The sequence below is a fragment of the Sarcophilus harrisii genome, chromosome 5 (genome assembly GCF_902635505.1).
Source record: "Sarcophilus harrisii chromosome 5, mSarHar1.11, whole genome shotgun sequence".
In the NCBI taxonomy this organism is placed as follows: domain Eukaryota; kingdom Metazoa; phylum Chordata; class Mammalia; order Dasyuromorphia; family Dasyuridae; genus Sarcophilus; species Sarcophilus harrisii.
In genome coordinates this window covers 187684635-187698740 of record NC_045430.1, presented here as the reverse complement: position 1 = coordinate 187698740, position 14106 = coordinate 187684635, and the positions used below count along the sequence as shown (strand labels likewise).

The 14106-nt window shown below is 36.7% G+C and overlaps 1 protein-coding gene across 2 annotated transcripts in view; it reads left to right on the top strand.

Annotated features, from left to right (window-relative positions):
• The window catches only part of KIAA1549 (KIAA1549 ortholog), a 154748-nt gene that overhangs the window by 65802 nt on the left and 74840 nt on the right, over positions 1 to 14106 (top strand). For both annotated transcript variants that reach the window (XM_031939153.1, XM_031939152.1), the window contains exons 3-6: positions 1335 to 1423; positions 4602 to 4779; positions 8902 to 9029; positions 12897 to 13080. In XM_031939153.1, coding sequence (XP_031795013.1) covers positions 1335 to 1423; positions 4602 to 4779; positions 8902 to 9029; positions 12897 to 13080 — 579 coding nt within the window. The remainder of the gene's footprint in view (positions 1 to 1334; positions 1424 to 4601; positions 4780 to 8901; positions 9030 to 12896; positions 13081 to 14106) is intronic.

Below are 14106 nucleotides of genomic sequence, written 5' to 3'. Positions count from 1 at the left end.
TATTCCTGGGTTCATCATATGTGTTACATAGGGATGTTGTTATTTGGGTTAGGTCTCTCTATAGATAACTTCCATAAGCAATTAGCCAGAATAGAAAAATCACATTAAAAAAATTACTTATTTTAGTGAGGGGAGGAAAGAGAGAGAAACAGAGAATTTTTCATTTCTTTCTTAGTTTAAGAACTATGAATAGAATCTTTTATTCCATAAATGATTTTAGAAGTACTTTTGTTCTGTATTGTGGCAGATTAAAGGGAAGAGATAAAAAGGAAGAAAAAGTTAGGAAAAGAAAAAAGAGAAAGTTAAAAAAAAAAGTTTATCCAAGTCCTAAGAGATGAGTGGTAACTCATTTAACAACCCTATTATTTTGAGGGGGAAAAATCCCATAATCTTTTTAAAGGCTAGAATATGTTGCCAGAATAAGTCTTTCCCTGACTATGTGATTTTGAGTAAGTTATATAAACTCTTAAGACTTTAGTTTTTTTGCATTGTAAAATGAAGGTATTAGATTATATGAAAATTTAAGATTCTAATACCTCCAAGAATCTATGATTCTAAGTGTTTTAATTACTTAGATTTAAAAGCTCTATTCCTAAATTCACCTTTTTCCATCCTCCCCCCCCTTTTTTTTTTTGCTGAGGTGATTGGGGTTAAGTGACTTGGCTAGCGTCACACAGCTAGGAAGCGTTGAGTGTCTGAGGTCAGATTTGAGCTCAGTTCCTCCTGACTTCAGGGCTGGTGCTCTATACTTCCACTCCATTTTTAATGACAAAACACTTTAAGTCTCTAGTTTGGAAGGAGGAAAATAAAATTTTATCATGTAGTGAAACAATATTGTTTTATGTTATAATGTAATTTTTTTAGGGCCTTTAAACTATTGCTGCTGAAGGGTTTAAATGCCATACTTGATTTTTGCAGTTCCTGGCATAAAATTTATACCTTGGAATTTGCCATTAAGGTCAGATGCTTCATAAACCAGAGATTCTCCACTCTGAGTGATAGTTTATCAGTGACTCCTATTTGATAGACTGTCTGAATAAGTCCTTATGTAACTATATGACATTTGAAATATTTCCTATCTGGTAAAAAATCTTATTAGGTTGTTTTAAATATGGTGAGCTAATCATTTGAACAGTGTAATTGTAATTGAAAATTGAATTTATTTTGGGAAAACAGACATTAACTTCTGCTTTCCTAGTTGATTTTTTAATTTAAATATCTTAAAACTTTTGGAGATATTGGTGGATGGAGGTCAAAAATCATAGTAATACTTAAGATATTCCTATAGGATATTCCTGTGAAACTAAGGTATTCTTAAATGGCTTCATTTATAGTGCTGGCCCGAAGAGCTGTGCAAGAATATATCATCACAGCGATCAAAGAGGTGCTGAGGGTTCACTTCAGTCGGGCAGTGGAACTAGAGGTAAGCAGCTCACACATAGACATCTTGTATTGGAACATTAGAATAGACTGACATCTGGATGAAAAGAAATTAACATATTGCAAATGAAAATGACTATATTTGCTCTTATTGAATTTTTCTTTTTCTTCAGTGAATGCCTATACGTTTTTGGTACATTTTTTTGTCCCTTATTAAAAATGTCTTTATATATGGTAATATTTGGAGTAATCATTTCAAGATTCAGAGTTATTTTTACTCAAACTTAATAGGGCTACTGGGTGGGGAGGGTTATGTGGAGTTGGAGCTTTCCTGAGACAACTCTGATTCTCCCTTGTAGGGGACCAGAGATATGCCAAGAAGAAAGGCGCCTGGTGGCCCTCACCCTAGCTGGGCATTTGAGCACCTTAATTCTGGTCAGTAGAAAAAGCATGACAAGAATGGGTATAAATCACTGGGGCACTAATCCCATTTTCTTGCTCTCCCTCTCCACTTGTTGCTCTGGCAGACAGAATCGTGAAACTTGCTTTTTTTGAGGGTTCGGGTCAGACAATGACCTGTCAGCTTTACTAAATTAGGGTAATTGCTGTTTAAGTTGCTCTTCTTCCCTTATCTTGGTGGTTTGAACAAGATGCTGTATTACCAGGAACATAAGAAAATTAGAGTGGGAAAAAGGACAACAGATTCAAAACAGGACAGAGAGAGAGAGAGAGAGAGAGAGAGAGAGAGAATCTAAATATTAAAATCAAGAAAGTTGCTATCTAAAGGTGAGGGACAAAGCAGAGAATTCATAATTGAAGGGAACCTTAAATATAAATTAGCTTCCCAGACTATGAAGAAATCCTTTCCATGTTATCATTAATGCGTGATAATTCAATCTCTCTTCTAATACTTCAGTGATAGCTCCTAGCTAAGGCAATCTATTCCATTGTTGGTCTTTTCTGTTATGTTGAGAAGAAATATACCCCCTCTTGTTAGACCTGGTATTGCCTTCTGGACCAACAGAACTAACCAACTTTTCATTTTTAAAGGCATTGGTCATGTCCTATCTTTCTTATTTACTTTTTCAGTGTAGATACATTTGTTTCCTTAAGTCATTCTGTGCTGCTATGGTTTCTGATTCTCTCATCTTTGTCACAGCTTTCTTTTAGACACATTGTAGTTTCAATGTTTCTTTTAAAATGCAGCACCTAGAGGCAATTAGGTCATATAGTGGATAGAATATTAGCCCTGAAGTCCAGGAGACCCGAGTTTCAGTTTGGTCTCAGATACTAGCTGGGCCAATCACTTAACCTCCAAATACCTCCTCCCCCCAAAATATGGCACCTAAAAGTGAGCATGATTCTACATCCCTCTGGATTGATCAGCAAAGTACAGTAAGACTATTGCTACACATGATCTATGCACTATTTTTCTGTCAATGCAGCCATGGTCATGTTCCCATTTTTTTTAACATTGATTTTTAAAATTTTATTTTTAATTTATGATTTATTGCTATTCCCTTCAAATATATAACAGTTATTGTGTATATTTCTTTCTTCTCCCCCTTATCATTAGACACAAATAGACACATTGTAAAATTAGATGCTTCTGTTCATCACTTTCTTTGTATGCAAACAGCCTCCTCTTCATACATCCTTTATTTTTTTAATTGAAGCTTTTTTAATTTTCAAAACATATGCAAGGATAAATTTTCACCATTGACCCTTGCAAAACCTTGTGTTCCAATTTCCGTCCCCCTTCCCCTCACCACTTCCTCTAGATGGCAATTAATCCAATATTTGTCAACATGTTCCCATTTTTTACTCTCAGCTTGTTGTCTATGAAGTTTATGGTCAATTAAACTCTCAGACCTTTCTCATACATACTGCCAAGTCAGAGCATCCTATTCCTATTTATTTTTTTAAAATGCTAAATGCCAGACTTTTCATTTTTATCCCCTTGAACTCAATCTTCATAGTTTCATTCATCTCTGTAACCTATCTGTGCCTTCTTCAATAGAAATGTTAAAGAGAACAAGGCCATGTATGTTGTAACCCAGTAGAAACTTGCAGCAAGTGAAACTGGTGTATTGAGTAATGTGTGAATAAATTGACACACTGGGGATAAAATTGTTCAAACATTTTAAAGCTCGTGTAGTAGTGTTATTATCCAGTCCATATTTTTTCCTATTAAAAAATACAAAGATATTTTTTAAGCCTTTGATGCTTTGCTAAAATTAAGATCTGCTGTGTCTATAAAATTCCTTTGATCTTACTCTAAGGGACATATTTATTACACACACACAAGCAGACATAGCACTTATGTGAAGGGCTAAATAAGTACAAGTCTGGGGAACAAATGTAGAACTTGAGAAAGGGAATAAAGGAGAGAAGTTACGGGGTACAGATGAATGCACTGTTTAAATCCAAGATTTATCTTATGATGGTTTAAGTCCATGGAAGGGTTTCTTGCAGAATCTATGCAAATCTAACTGAAGGATTCTAATCCTGAAAGGATGTGATTTGGCACTAAAGGGAATAGGACCTCAGCAACTCTGAATTTACCTTAGGTACCTGAATGTACCTACTTGCTACATTGCTTTTTTTTTTTTAACCTAGTTTATTGTCAAGGCTTAGAATCCTGAGAAATCAAGCATTTAATAAAGTGTTCAATATTTTATATAGATCCATACATTCCTCGTTCTATTTGGTTGTTCTCTTGTCATGCCTTTTCTACTGGCCAACATCCCAGTACATCACCTGCATTTATTAACTCAGGTGAGCAATTTCCTGCAGAATTAATGCTCGCTTCTGGAGTGGTTTCAATGAGTTGCTGGAAGAAAATTATTTCCCCAGCCAGCATTTTGCCATAGCATTCAGCCCACCACGATTCTAGCCTGAGCATTATAAGAAGTAGATATGTGAAATCTCCTGCTTTCCTGTTTCCTTCTGGATGCCCATGCTTAGGTCACTTTGTACAATTTGGAGGAGGAAAGATGCTTTTTAGTGACTTTTGCAAATGATAGGTCAGCAGTTGTGTGAAACCAGTGATTGAAGTGAAATTGGAATTATTTAGAGTTCATTTTGCCTCCAATAAGAAGCAATTAAACCCAATACCAACAACTTATCTCCTTTTAGGTTTGCCTCCTGATGTTAGCTAATAGCTAGCTGTCTCATGTTTGTTGGAATTGCTTTCTTTTATTTTTTTCCCATTCTTATAGGTTTATGAAATTTTCCCAGACTTCTCTTTCCTGGTCACTTCTGGTCCTTTCATTTACACAGCAATTGCAGTCATAAATGTTCTTATAAATAGCAACCTTGTCCGGGATCAGGCTCCTTTGATTCTCTCAGTGCAGCCTTCCTTCACTGTACCAGATTCCAAATTCCAAGTTCAAACAGGTGAGTTTTCCAAAAAAAAAGTTATCTTCCTTTCTAAAGGGACTTTTGGATTTTTCTTGTGCTATAAAATGATATTGGTCAATCTCCCATGATCAGTTAATCAATAAGCATTTATTAAGGTTTCCTATGTGTCAGACATTGTGCCAAGTACTGGGAATTCAAAAAGACGCAAAAGATAGTTCTTACCCTAGAAGAGTTTACAGTCATAATGGGGGAGTTCACAATTATTTGAAGCACTTTTGATTTTATATATGGAGAAATGTTTTAGATTGGTTATCTCTGAGAAGCCTAATTTCCATGTATTCTGATGAGCAAAAGTTGTAGCTGAGAGATCAGATTTCTTTGAGTTCCATTTAGCAAATTTATGTACATGCAAATAACAGTCTGTTCCCCTAGTCATTCATTCAGGATATGATTAAGTGCCTATGATGTACTATGCATAATGCTAGGTACTGGAGAATTAGCCCACTTTGTATAAGAACTGGTCCTTACCGTTATGGAGCTTCCGGGCTAGTGGGAGGATAAGATACATTTATAGATATCTAAAAGTACATTATTATGTAGGATAGGTACAAAACAAAAATTTGATGTAACTACTACTACTATTTCTTACCATCAAAATAAAATTATATAGAAGAAATAGCTTAATAATAATAGGTATAGAGTCTCAATTAATATATCAGTAGATAGAAAATTCTGCATTTCAGAACCTTTCTCAAAGGCTCAATTTTCATCACCAGTGTGATGCACTGCCATAGATCTGCAGGTGGAGGATGTGAGGCAATTGAGAAAACTATCTAAATAGAAACACTTGTACATAGCTTCCGCCAAAACAAAAGAGACACTTAAAAACCTGATTCTCCACCTAGTTAATTCTGGGGTGAGTGCTTACTTTAGCTAAAAAAATGTCAATGAATCATAATCCTTTTTTGACTAGTTAAAATAAAACAGATTAGAGGTAAGCTAATGTAATTTTTTTCCAAGTTGTGTTGCTAAATAGTAGCATAAGTTTAAATTTCAGGCAATCAACTAAGTGGCACAGTGGATAGAATGACTGACCTTTTTTTTAAAGTCAGGAAGATTCATCTTCCTCAGTTCAAATCTGGGTTCAGGTACAACAACGATACTGTATGAGGATATTCTGATGGAAGTAGATATCTTCGACATAGAGAAGATCTAACTCAGTTCCAATTGATCAATGATGGACAGAAGCAGCTATACCCAGAGAAGGAACATTGGGAAATGAATGTAAACTGCTTGTATTTTTGTTTTTCTTCCTGGGTTATTTCTACCTTCTGAATCCATTCCTCCCTGTGCAACAAGAGAACTGTTCGGTTCTCCACACATATATTGTATCTAGGATATATTATAACATATTTAACATGTATAAGACTGCCTGCCATCTGGGGGGAGGGGGATAGGAGGAGGGAAGGGAAAAATCGGAATAGAAGTGAGTGCAAGGGATAATGTAAAAAATTATCCAGGCATATGTTCTGTCAATAAAAAGTTATAATTAAAAAAAAAAAAAAAAAAAGGAAAAAAGAAAAAGAAAAGCACGACTTCAGCCCCTTGTCTGTAATTCTGAAGGTTTCAGTCAGGAGGCGCTCAATGAACTCTTATGGAATTATCTCCCAACTGGGTCATGATTTGACCCTTTCCCTTGGGCAAGGAATTCTAACCCTTCAAGTTAGCTGACCCCGACTCAGGCCAACTGCTCAATCCGTATCCACCCAACTAAGGCTAGTCCATAGCCTTCACTTCCAGTGTTACTGTCTTAACTCCAGTGGCCTTTGAAGGTCAAGGTGCCAGATCAAGGAAATTGGAATCTGAGGTTCTGGCTCAGGTGGGTAATAGAATTGGGTTCCTCCTGGTCATATATATGTCTACAAAGATCGTGGGAAGTAAGAGTAATTTTTTTTTCCTTTTTTTATTCTGAGTGCTTAGAATCCTCAGGAATCCTGGATCTATTAAAAGAAATGTTAGGAAACAATCGATATAAATTTGTATATCTGGGCAATCAAATGTTAGTTTGTCAATTTTCTTATACTTCTGAGTCATAAAAGGGGACCTGTGGATTGAGGATCAGATTAGCTCAAACCTATATGGATTTACATCCAAGGGGTGAAGAGAGTTCCATTTTGTCTTTGACTATATTACTATATACTATTTATACCACTTAAAGGTTTTGCAAGGTGTTTCACATAGATCATTTAATTTAATTCTCACAACAACCTTGTGAAATAAGGTACTGTTATTATCCCCATTTTTCCAGATGGACAAATTGAAACTGAAGCTGTAGGTGAAATAGGTTAATAAGTTAAACAACTTGCTCACTTAGCTTGTAAGTGATTGAAACAGAATTTAGACTCGTCTCCCTGACTCTGAGGGCAATGTCCTGTGCACTCTACTATCTTTATAAGTAAATCCAAACTGGAAATGTGAAGTGTGTAGCTCCATCCCTTTGGTGCTGTTTGGTATATAAATGTCCCTTAGCAAAAGAAAATGGGAGATATAAAGGACTCTCCTTCATACTGCCTTTGTGGGCTGCTCTGATATTATCTCCTTGTGGCTTTTATAGATGCTTAGGAAACCGCATTAGCTGGTAGTCACACAGGCTTCTAATAGCTGAGCAGTTATTTACTAGAAACATTCATAAGTCTAATGGGTGAATAAAATCACATAGAGAAAATGAGCATGTGTTGTTCTAATCATTTCTGATGTTACACTGCAAGTGAACATAATGTAATCGAGCTTCCAAGAGATTCATTCATCCAGGAGCTGCTCTTTGCTGATGACAGAACCTCTTGAAATGCACACAAAAGAAGGCATGTATTTGATGGTGGGCCACTTTGTAGAATCAATGGGGTGCTGAGACCTAGCAATCAACTCAAACAAGACAAAGCCACGCATCAGTTCATTGTCAGGGAAGCCCTGCCCACAACCATCGTTTTTCATCTGCAGGATGGAGCTGCCAAGCAGTCAACAGACACTATTTCTGCAGTCATCGACCAAGTAGATGATGAATCAAGAAGAGCTTTTCTTCCTCTTCAAGAGGGAGGGTTCAGGTCAGAGGAAGTGATAAATTAGTGGCAATACCCAGCCTCCTCTGGCTGATAAGAAGTGAACTTTATGCAGATACTACATCTAGGTTTTGGACTTGTCTTTATGGAGCTCTCTAGTAAATACTCTGGAGAGGATCATTAACAACTAGGCTGTAACTTGGATTCCTTTCTATCAGCATTGAAACAATTATTACACTTTAATATATTTAACATCTACTGGTCATCCTACCATCTAGGGAAGGGAGTTGGGGGAAGGAGGGGAAAAATTGAAACAAAAGGTTTGGCAATTGTCAATACCGTAAAATTACCCATACATATAACTTGTAAATAAAAAGCTGTGGAAAAAAAAAAGAAACAATTATTACATTAGAAATCCAGTGACCAGATGTGAAAGATAAATGATAAAGTACTAGATCCTACTTTTTGTTGATTAAAAACAAAAACCCCACAAAGATTTGATTCAGGTACTTCCTAACTGTGTAACTCTGGGCAAGTCACTTAACTCTGTTTGCCTCAGTTTCCTTATCTGTAAAATGAGCTGGAGAAGGAAATGGCAAGCCACTCCAGTATCTTTGCCAAGAAAACCCTAAATGGGTCAACATATAGTTGGATATGACTGAACAACACCGGCGGGGGTGGCGGGGGAGAGGGGAGAGGAAGTATTCAGTGAAGGCAGAAGGAGAAGGTCATCCTCAATTGGGAATGTCTGAAGCAGCATCATTAAGGGGGTGGCATTTGAAGTGAGCTTTTAAAGAATGGGTAGGACTCAGAGAAGGGGGAGGGAGGACATTGAAGATGTATGAGCAGAGGTTTTGGGAAAAAAATCCACTGTTTTGGTAATGGAGCATAATTTAAGTTTGACTGAAGCATTTTGTAAAGGGGAGTAACATGAGGTTAAGCAGAAAAAATAGTGTGTGGGGGGGTGATGTGTTCAGGTCACATATTTGATGCAAGGAGGACATAGAAAAGCATACATCAAAGTGCTGTCTTCAAGAGTCTTTATCCCTGTTGGCTTGTAAACCATGATTCTTATGAAGAATGATTTTTTTTTTCTTTCCAGTCCTTCAGTTTGTGCCTCAGAGTGTGGACACTGGCTTCTGCAATTTCACCCAGCGCCTTGAGAAAGGCCTCATGACAGCATTCACTGAAGTCAGAAAACACCAGGGGACATACAACTTCACAGTGCAGGTGAGTCCCTAGCCTCAGGAAAAGCAGGACTTCAACAGACAATTTTCAGATGACGAAATTGAAACTATTTCCACTCATATGAAAGAATGTTCCAAATCACTATTGATCAGAGAAATGCAAATTAAGACAACTCTTGAGATACCACTACACACCTGTCAGATTGACTAAGATGACAGGAAAAAATCATGATGAATGTTGGAGGGGATGCGGGGAAAACTGGGACACTGATGCATTGTTGGTGAAATTGTGGATGAATCCAACCATTCTGGAGAGCAATCTAAAATTAAGCCCCCAAAGTTATCAAACTGTGCATACCCTTTGATCCAGCAGTGTTACTACTGGGCTTATATCCCAAAGAGATCTTTAAAAAAGGGAAAGGAGCCTGTATGTGCCAAAATGTTTGTGGCAGCCCTTTTTGTAGTGGCCAGAAATTGGAAACTGAATGGATGCCCATCAATTGGAGAATGGTTGGGTAAATTGTGGTATATGAATGTTATGGAATATTGTTGTTCTGTAAGAAATGACCAGCAAGATGAATATAGAGAAGCTCTTCTCCGAAAAGATACCTCCCATGCATTCATATGCTAAAAAGTGAATTCAAATTCTAATTCAGATATTTATTAGTTATATTATTTTGAGTAAGTCACTTAACTGCTCTCAGTCTCAGTTTCCTTATCTGTAAAATGAAGGTATTGGATTAGATCAGAGCTTCTTAAACTTTTTCCATTCATGACCCCTTTTTGCCCAAGAAATTTTATGTGACCCTGGATATAAAGATATACAAATTGATAACAGATCATAATTTTGTGACCTTCATATTCATGAAATCCCATGTAGGGTTGTGAACTACAGTTTAAGAAGCTGAGGACTAGATGACCTTTGGGCTCTCTTCTACTTTAAAAGTCTGTATGCTTAACAAATAAATATTTGTTTATTAAATTCTTTTTCATTCATTTTATAGAGAATACAAGGTGGCACAGTAGGAGAAAAGCATTGGGTCTAGATCCAGGAAGACCTGAGTTCAAATTTGGTTTTAGATGTTTATTAGCTATGTGATGCTGGACAAGTCATTTAACTGCTACCTTCCTCAGTTTTCTTGTCTGTGAAATGGGGATAATTATAATAGTGTCTGTCTCCCAAGATTGTTCTGAGACTCAAAAAGAGATTACATATATAGTCCTTTGAAAACCTTAAGGTGCTATGTAAGTGCTATCAATTATTATTATTATTCTTCATTCTTAGTTATTGGGTAGTACTAATGACATTTTTTAAAAAAAAATAAGAAGGATTACAGAAAGGGAATATAAACTCCTTGACCACAATGATTGATTTCATTTTTGTCTTTGTATCTCCAATAACCACCATAACCAGCCTCGAATAGAGTAGTTGCTTGTTGAATTTAATTAAATTGAATGGATAGATGCTCAGAAACTCTTTTATGGATGGATGAAATAGGACACCAAGGCATTTCAGACTTGTTCTGAAAAGCATCTTCTAACAGTGTGATAGACCTGTTGACTGCTACAAAAGACCAGCCTAATGTGTAAAAATCAGGATTGGGGCAGCTGTTATGGAGTAAAAGCTAAGATTGATTGCCTTTACTTAAGTCTGAGGCAGTGGCAGAATTTTTAAAAAGGCAGTTTTAGCCACAAAGCAAGGAAATGACGGATGCTTTTGGGTTCTCCACTATTTTGGGGTGAGTGGGGGGCACGAGAGGGAGAGAGATTTCCATTAGTTGAACATAATTGATGGTACCTTCTCAATATGATACTGATAAATCATATTGAAAGCTCAAAGCTACATTGACAACTAGGTGGCTCATAGGATAGAATGCTAGACTTGGAGTCTGGAAAATCTGAGTTCAAATCCTGCCTTGTATACTTAATATCTGTGTAACTCTGGACAAGTTCTCTCAGCCTCGGCTTCCTCATCTGTAAAATGGAGATAATAATAACACCTACTTTACTGGAATGTGGGCAACTAGGTGGCACAAAGAATAGAGCACTGCATTTACAGTCAGGAAGACTTGATTTAAATCTGACCTCAGACGCTAACTAGCTATGTGACTCTAGGCAAGTCACTTTACATTGTCTCAGTTTCCTCATGTATAAAATGAGTTGGAGAAGGAAATGGCTAACACCTTCAGTGTCCTTTTCAAGAATACCCCAAATAAGGTTATAAAGAGCAGGACTCAACTGAAAAAACTGAACAACAGAGTACCTATGGGGGTATAGTGAGGGCCTGTTAGGGTATACTCTCCACAATGAGGAATGGGATATTTTGGGCTAGTCATGCCTGTCAGGAGGGCTGTGATCACTGTGGGGCAAAGATTTGTTGTTGAGTCATTTTTTAGTCATATCAGTCTCTTTGTGACCCCATTCGAGGTTTTCTTGGCAGAGATACTGGAGTTGTCTGTCATTTCTTTCTCCAGCTCATTGTATAGATGGGAAAACTGAGGCAAACAGTGACTTGTCCAGAGTCACACATCTAGGAAGTGCCTGAACCTAGGTTTGAACTCATGAATATGTCTCCTGACTTCAAGCCTGTTCTTTGTTCACTGTGGCTAGATTTCTTTACTGAGGACCAAACCTTAAACCCAAATCATTCTGATTCTCTTTGATTGATCAACTATGGGTCCCAGACCAAAATCCAATTGGTCATTGTTTGGGTCCTGATCCACTCAGAATAAAAGTAAATAGCAATCATTTGTTTTGGATAGAAACCTTGGGATCTTCCCCTCCCAGATTCATTCATTCATTCATCTTTGACTAGGTGAAAGAGGCTAGTGTTTGCCTTATTGTTACCTAGTCTTAAAAACGGAATGGCTGTGACCTCAGTCAAACTGAGCTTATAAAAGCCAAGGTCATCCATTGCATCAGGATCATCTCCAGTCATCCTGATTTATTTCTGGCTATGGGAACTAAATGACTGTGGAGGGGAAAGTGAGTTAGGTGATCTGGCACAGCCCTCCCTCACTTAAATCCTGCTCACTTGCATGTCATAGCATCCCCCCTTTCTGCCCCCCGCCAATGTCATGGTCCTGTTTGAGAAAAAGGACAAACAACCATCACCATCTAGATGCCCTGGGTCAAAAATAGTGGATCAGAACAAAAGCAAAGAAATATATCAGCATACTCTGCTGATAGCAGCTTCACTTTCCTAGGGTACAGATTTAGTTTTTATAACTTTTCAGAGAATAAAGTCTGCCTAGAGTATATAGTCAGTTACTAGCATTCTGAGGCAACTTTGGATAGATGGTAGGGGGAAGGGTAAAGAAAGGTGAAATCATTCAAGGTAGAAAAGCAATGGGGATCATGGGGGGACATTTGCTGTTCAGATGGCGAGGTTTGTTTTCTGAATGAGAAGATATTCCCTCTTCAAGGGCAGGAAACAAGGGGAGGTGACTAAAGAAATTTACAATTGTGAAAGAAGTCCTTTTAGACAAAACTAAAGAGTTGAGATAACCATTTAGAGAAGACTGCAGGTGTCTCTTATCCAAGGACAACAAATAGTTGTTCCATCAGTGAATGAGTCTATTCACTTAACATAGTTTGTTTTATTTTATTTCTCCTGACTTTCTACTATCAGGCCAGGACGTGGTTAGGGAATTTCTGCATTGTTACTCCATCAAGATGTAGTGAAATGATTGTGGTTCCTATCTCATCGTCTGTCCCTCCAGTCTTTTCTGACCAAAAAGACAACTTATTTAAAGTGCTTTGCAAACCTAAAGCAATATATAAATGCTAGCTATTGTTATTTTAAAAGTAAACAGCTATTTAATAAAATCATTTGCTGTCTGATTAAACTTCAATTTCCCCTTAAGACCCAATAATAAGAAAAAATTCCATTTTTGCTTTCCTCTTTCAGATATTGAATATAACTCTGGGGACATCATGGACAGCTCCTCGTCAGGGACCAGTGAATATTATCTTTGCTGTTAAAAGCAAGAAAGGGTTTTTGAATGGATCAGAAGTCAGTGAGGTTCTGAGAAACTTGAGTATGGTGGAATTCAGTTTCTATTTAGGATATCCTGTGCTGCAGATTGCTGAACGTGAGTATGATATGCCCTTAGAGGTTCAGAACACTGGCTTTTAACTTTTCCCAGAACTTCCATTCTTATTTTCTTATGCTTCCTAGAACATTGGGTTTTTCTATCCATTAAGAATTCTTACTCAAAAATTTTAAAAACAAATCTAATTGTTTTTTGTTTTGAATGTAACTGGGGGAAAATATTAAGTAAATGAATCAAATACCAAAAAAAAAAAAAATTCTTCCATTGAGATTAATGATAAACATAGAAGGGGGCAATATATCAGTAGAAGAAAGCCTGGATTGTGGGAATCAGAATCCTTTTCTAGATTTCTACTAAATAGCTATAAAGCCCTTTAGAATCTTGAAAGGTTAAACTAGGTTAAGGATTCTTAATCTTTTTTTGTGTCATGCATTCCTTTTTCCAGATTAGTTTTTAAATGTATAAAATGAAATACATATGTTTAAAAATAAAACCAGTTATCAAAAACCCCCTCACAACCCACCCCAAACTAAACTCCAAACAAACTGGGTTAAATACCTTTAGTCTAGATAATCAATATTTAATGTCCATTTTCAGTATTATATAATTTCTAGAAGAACATCAAATAAAATAGTTCATATTTAGATAATACTTTATTGTTTATAAAGCATGTTTCTCATAACCCTGTGAAGGATATTTTAGCATTATAACTCCTATTTTGCAGATAAGGAAGTTGAAACTAATTGAGGTCATTTGATTTGCCCAAGGTTTCTCACTTATCTAGTGTCAGAGCAAGGACAGAGAACTCGAGTTTTTTGACTATAAGACCTGTACTAGTTTTCTGACACCTTAGTTAATAGTAACTGCCTTTAGTTGATTACTTTAGGTTTATTTCATCATTTTTTGTTGTTTAATTGTTTTTCAGGTGTATCTGACTTTTTGTGACTCCATTTGGAGTTTTCTTAGCAAAGATACTGAAGCAGTTTGCCATTTACTCCTCCAGCTCATTTTAAAGATGAGAAAATTGAGTTTAACAAGATTAACTGACTTAGGCCCAGAGTTACA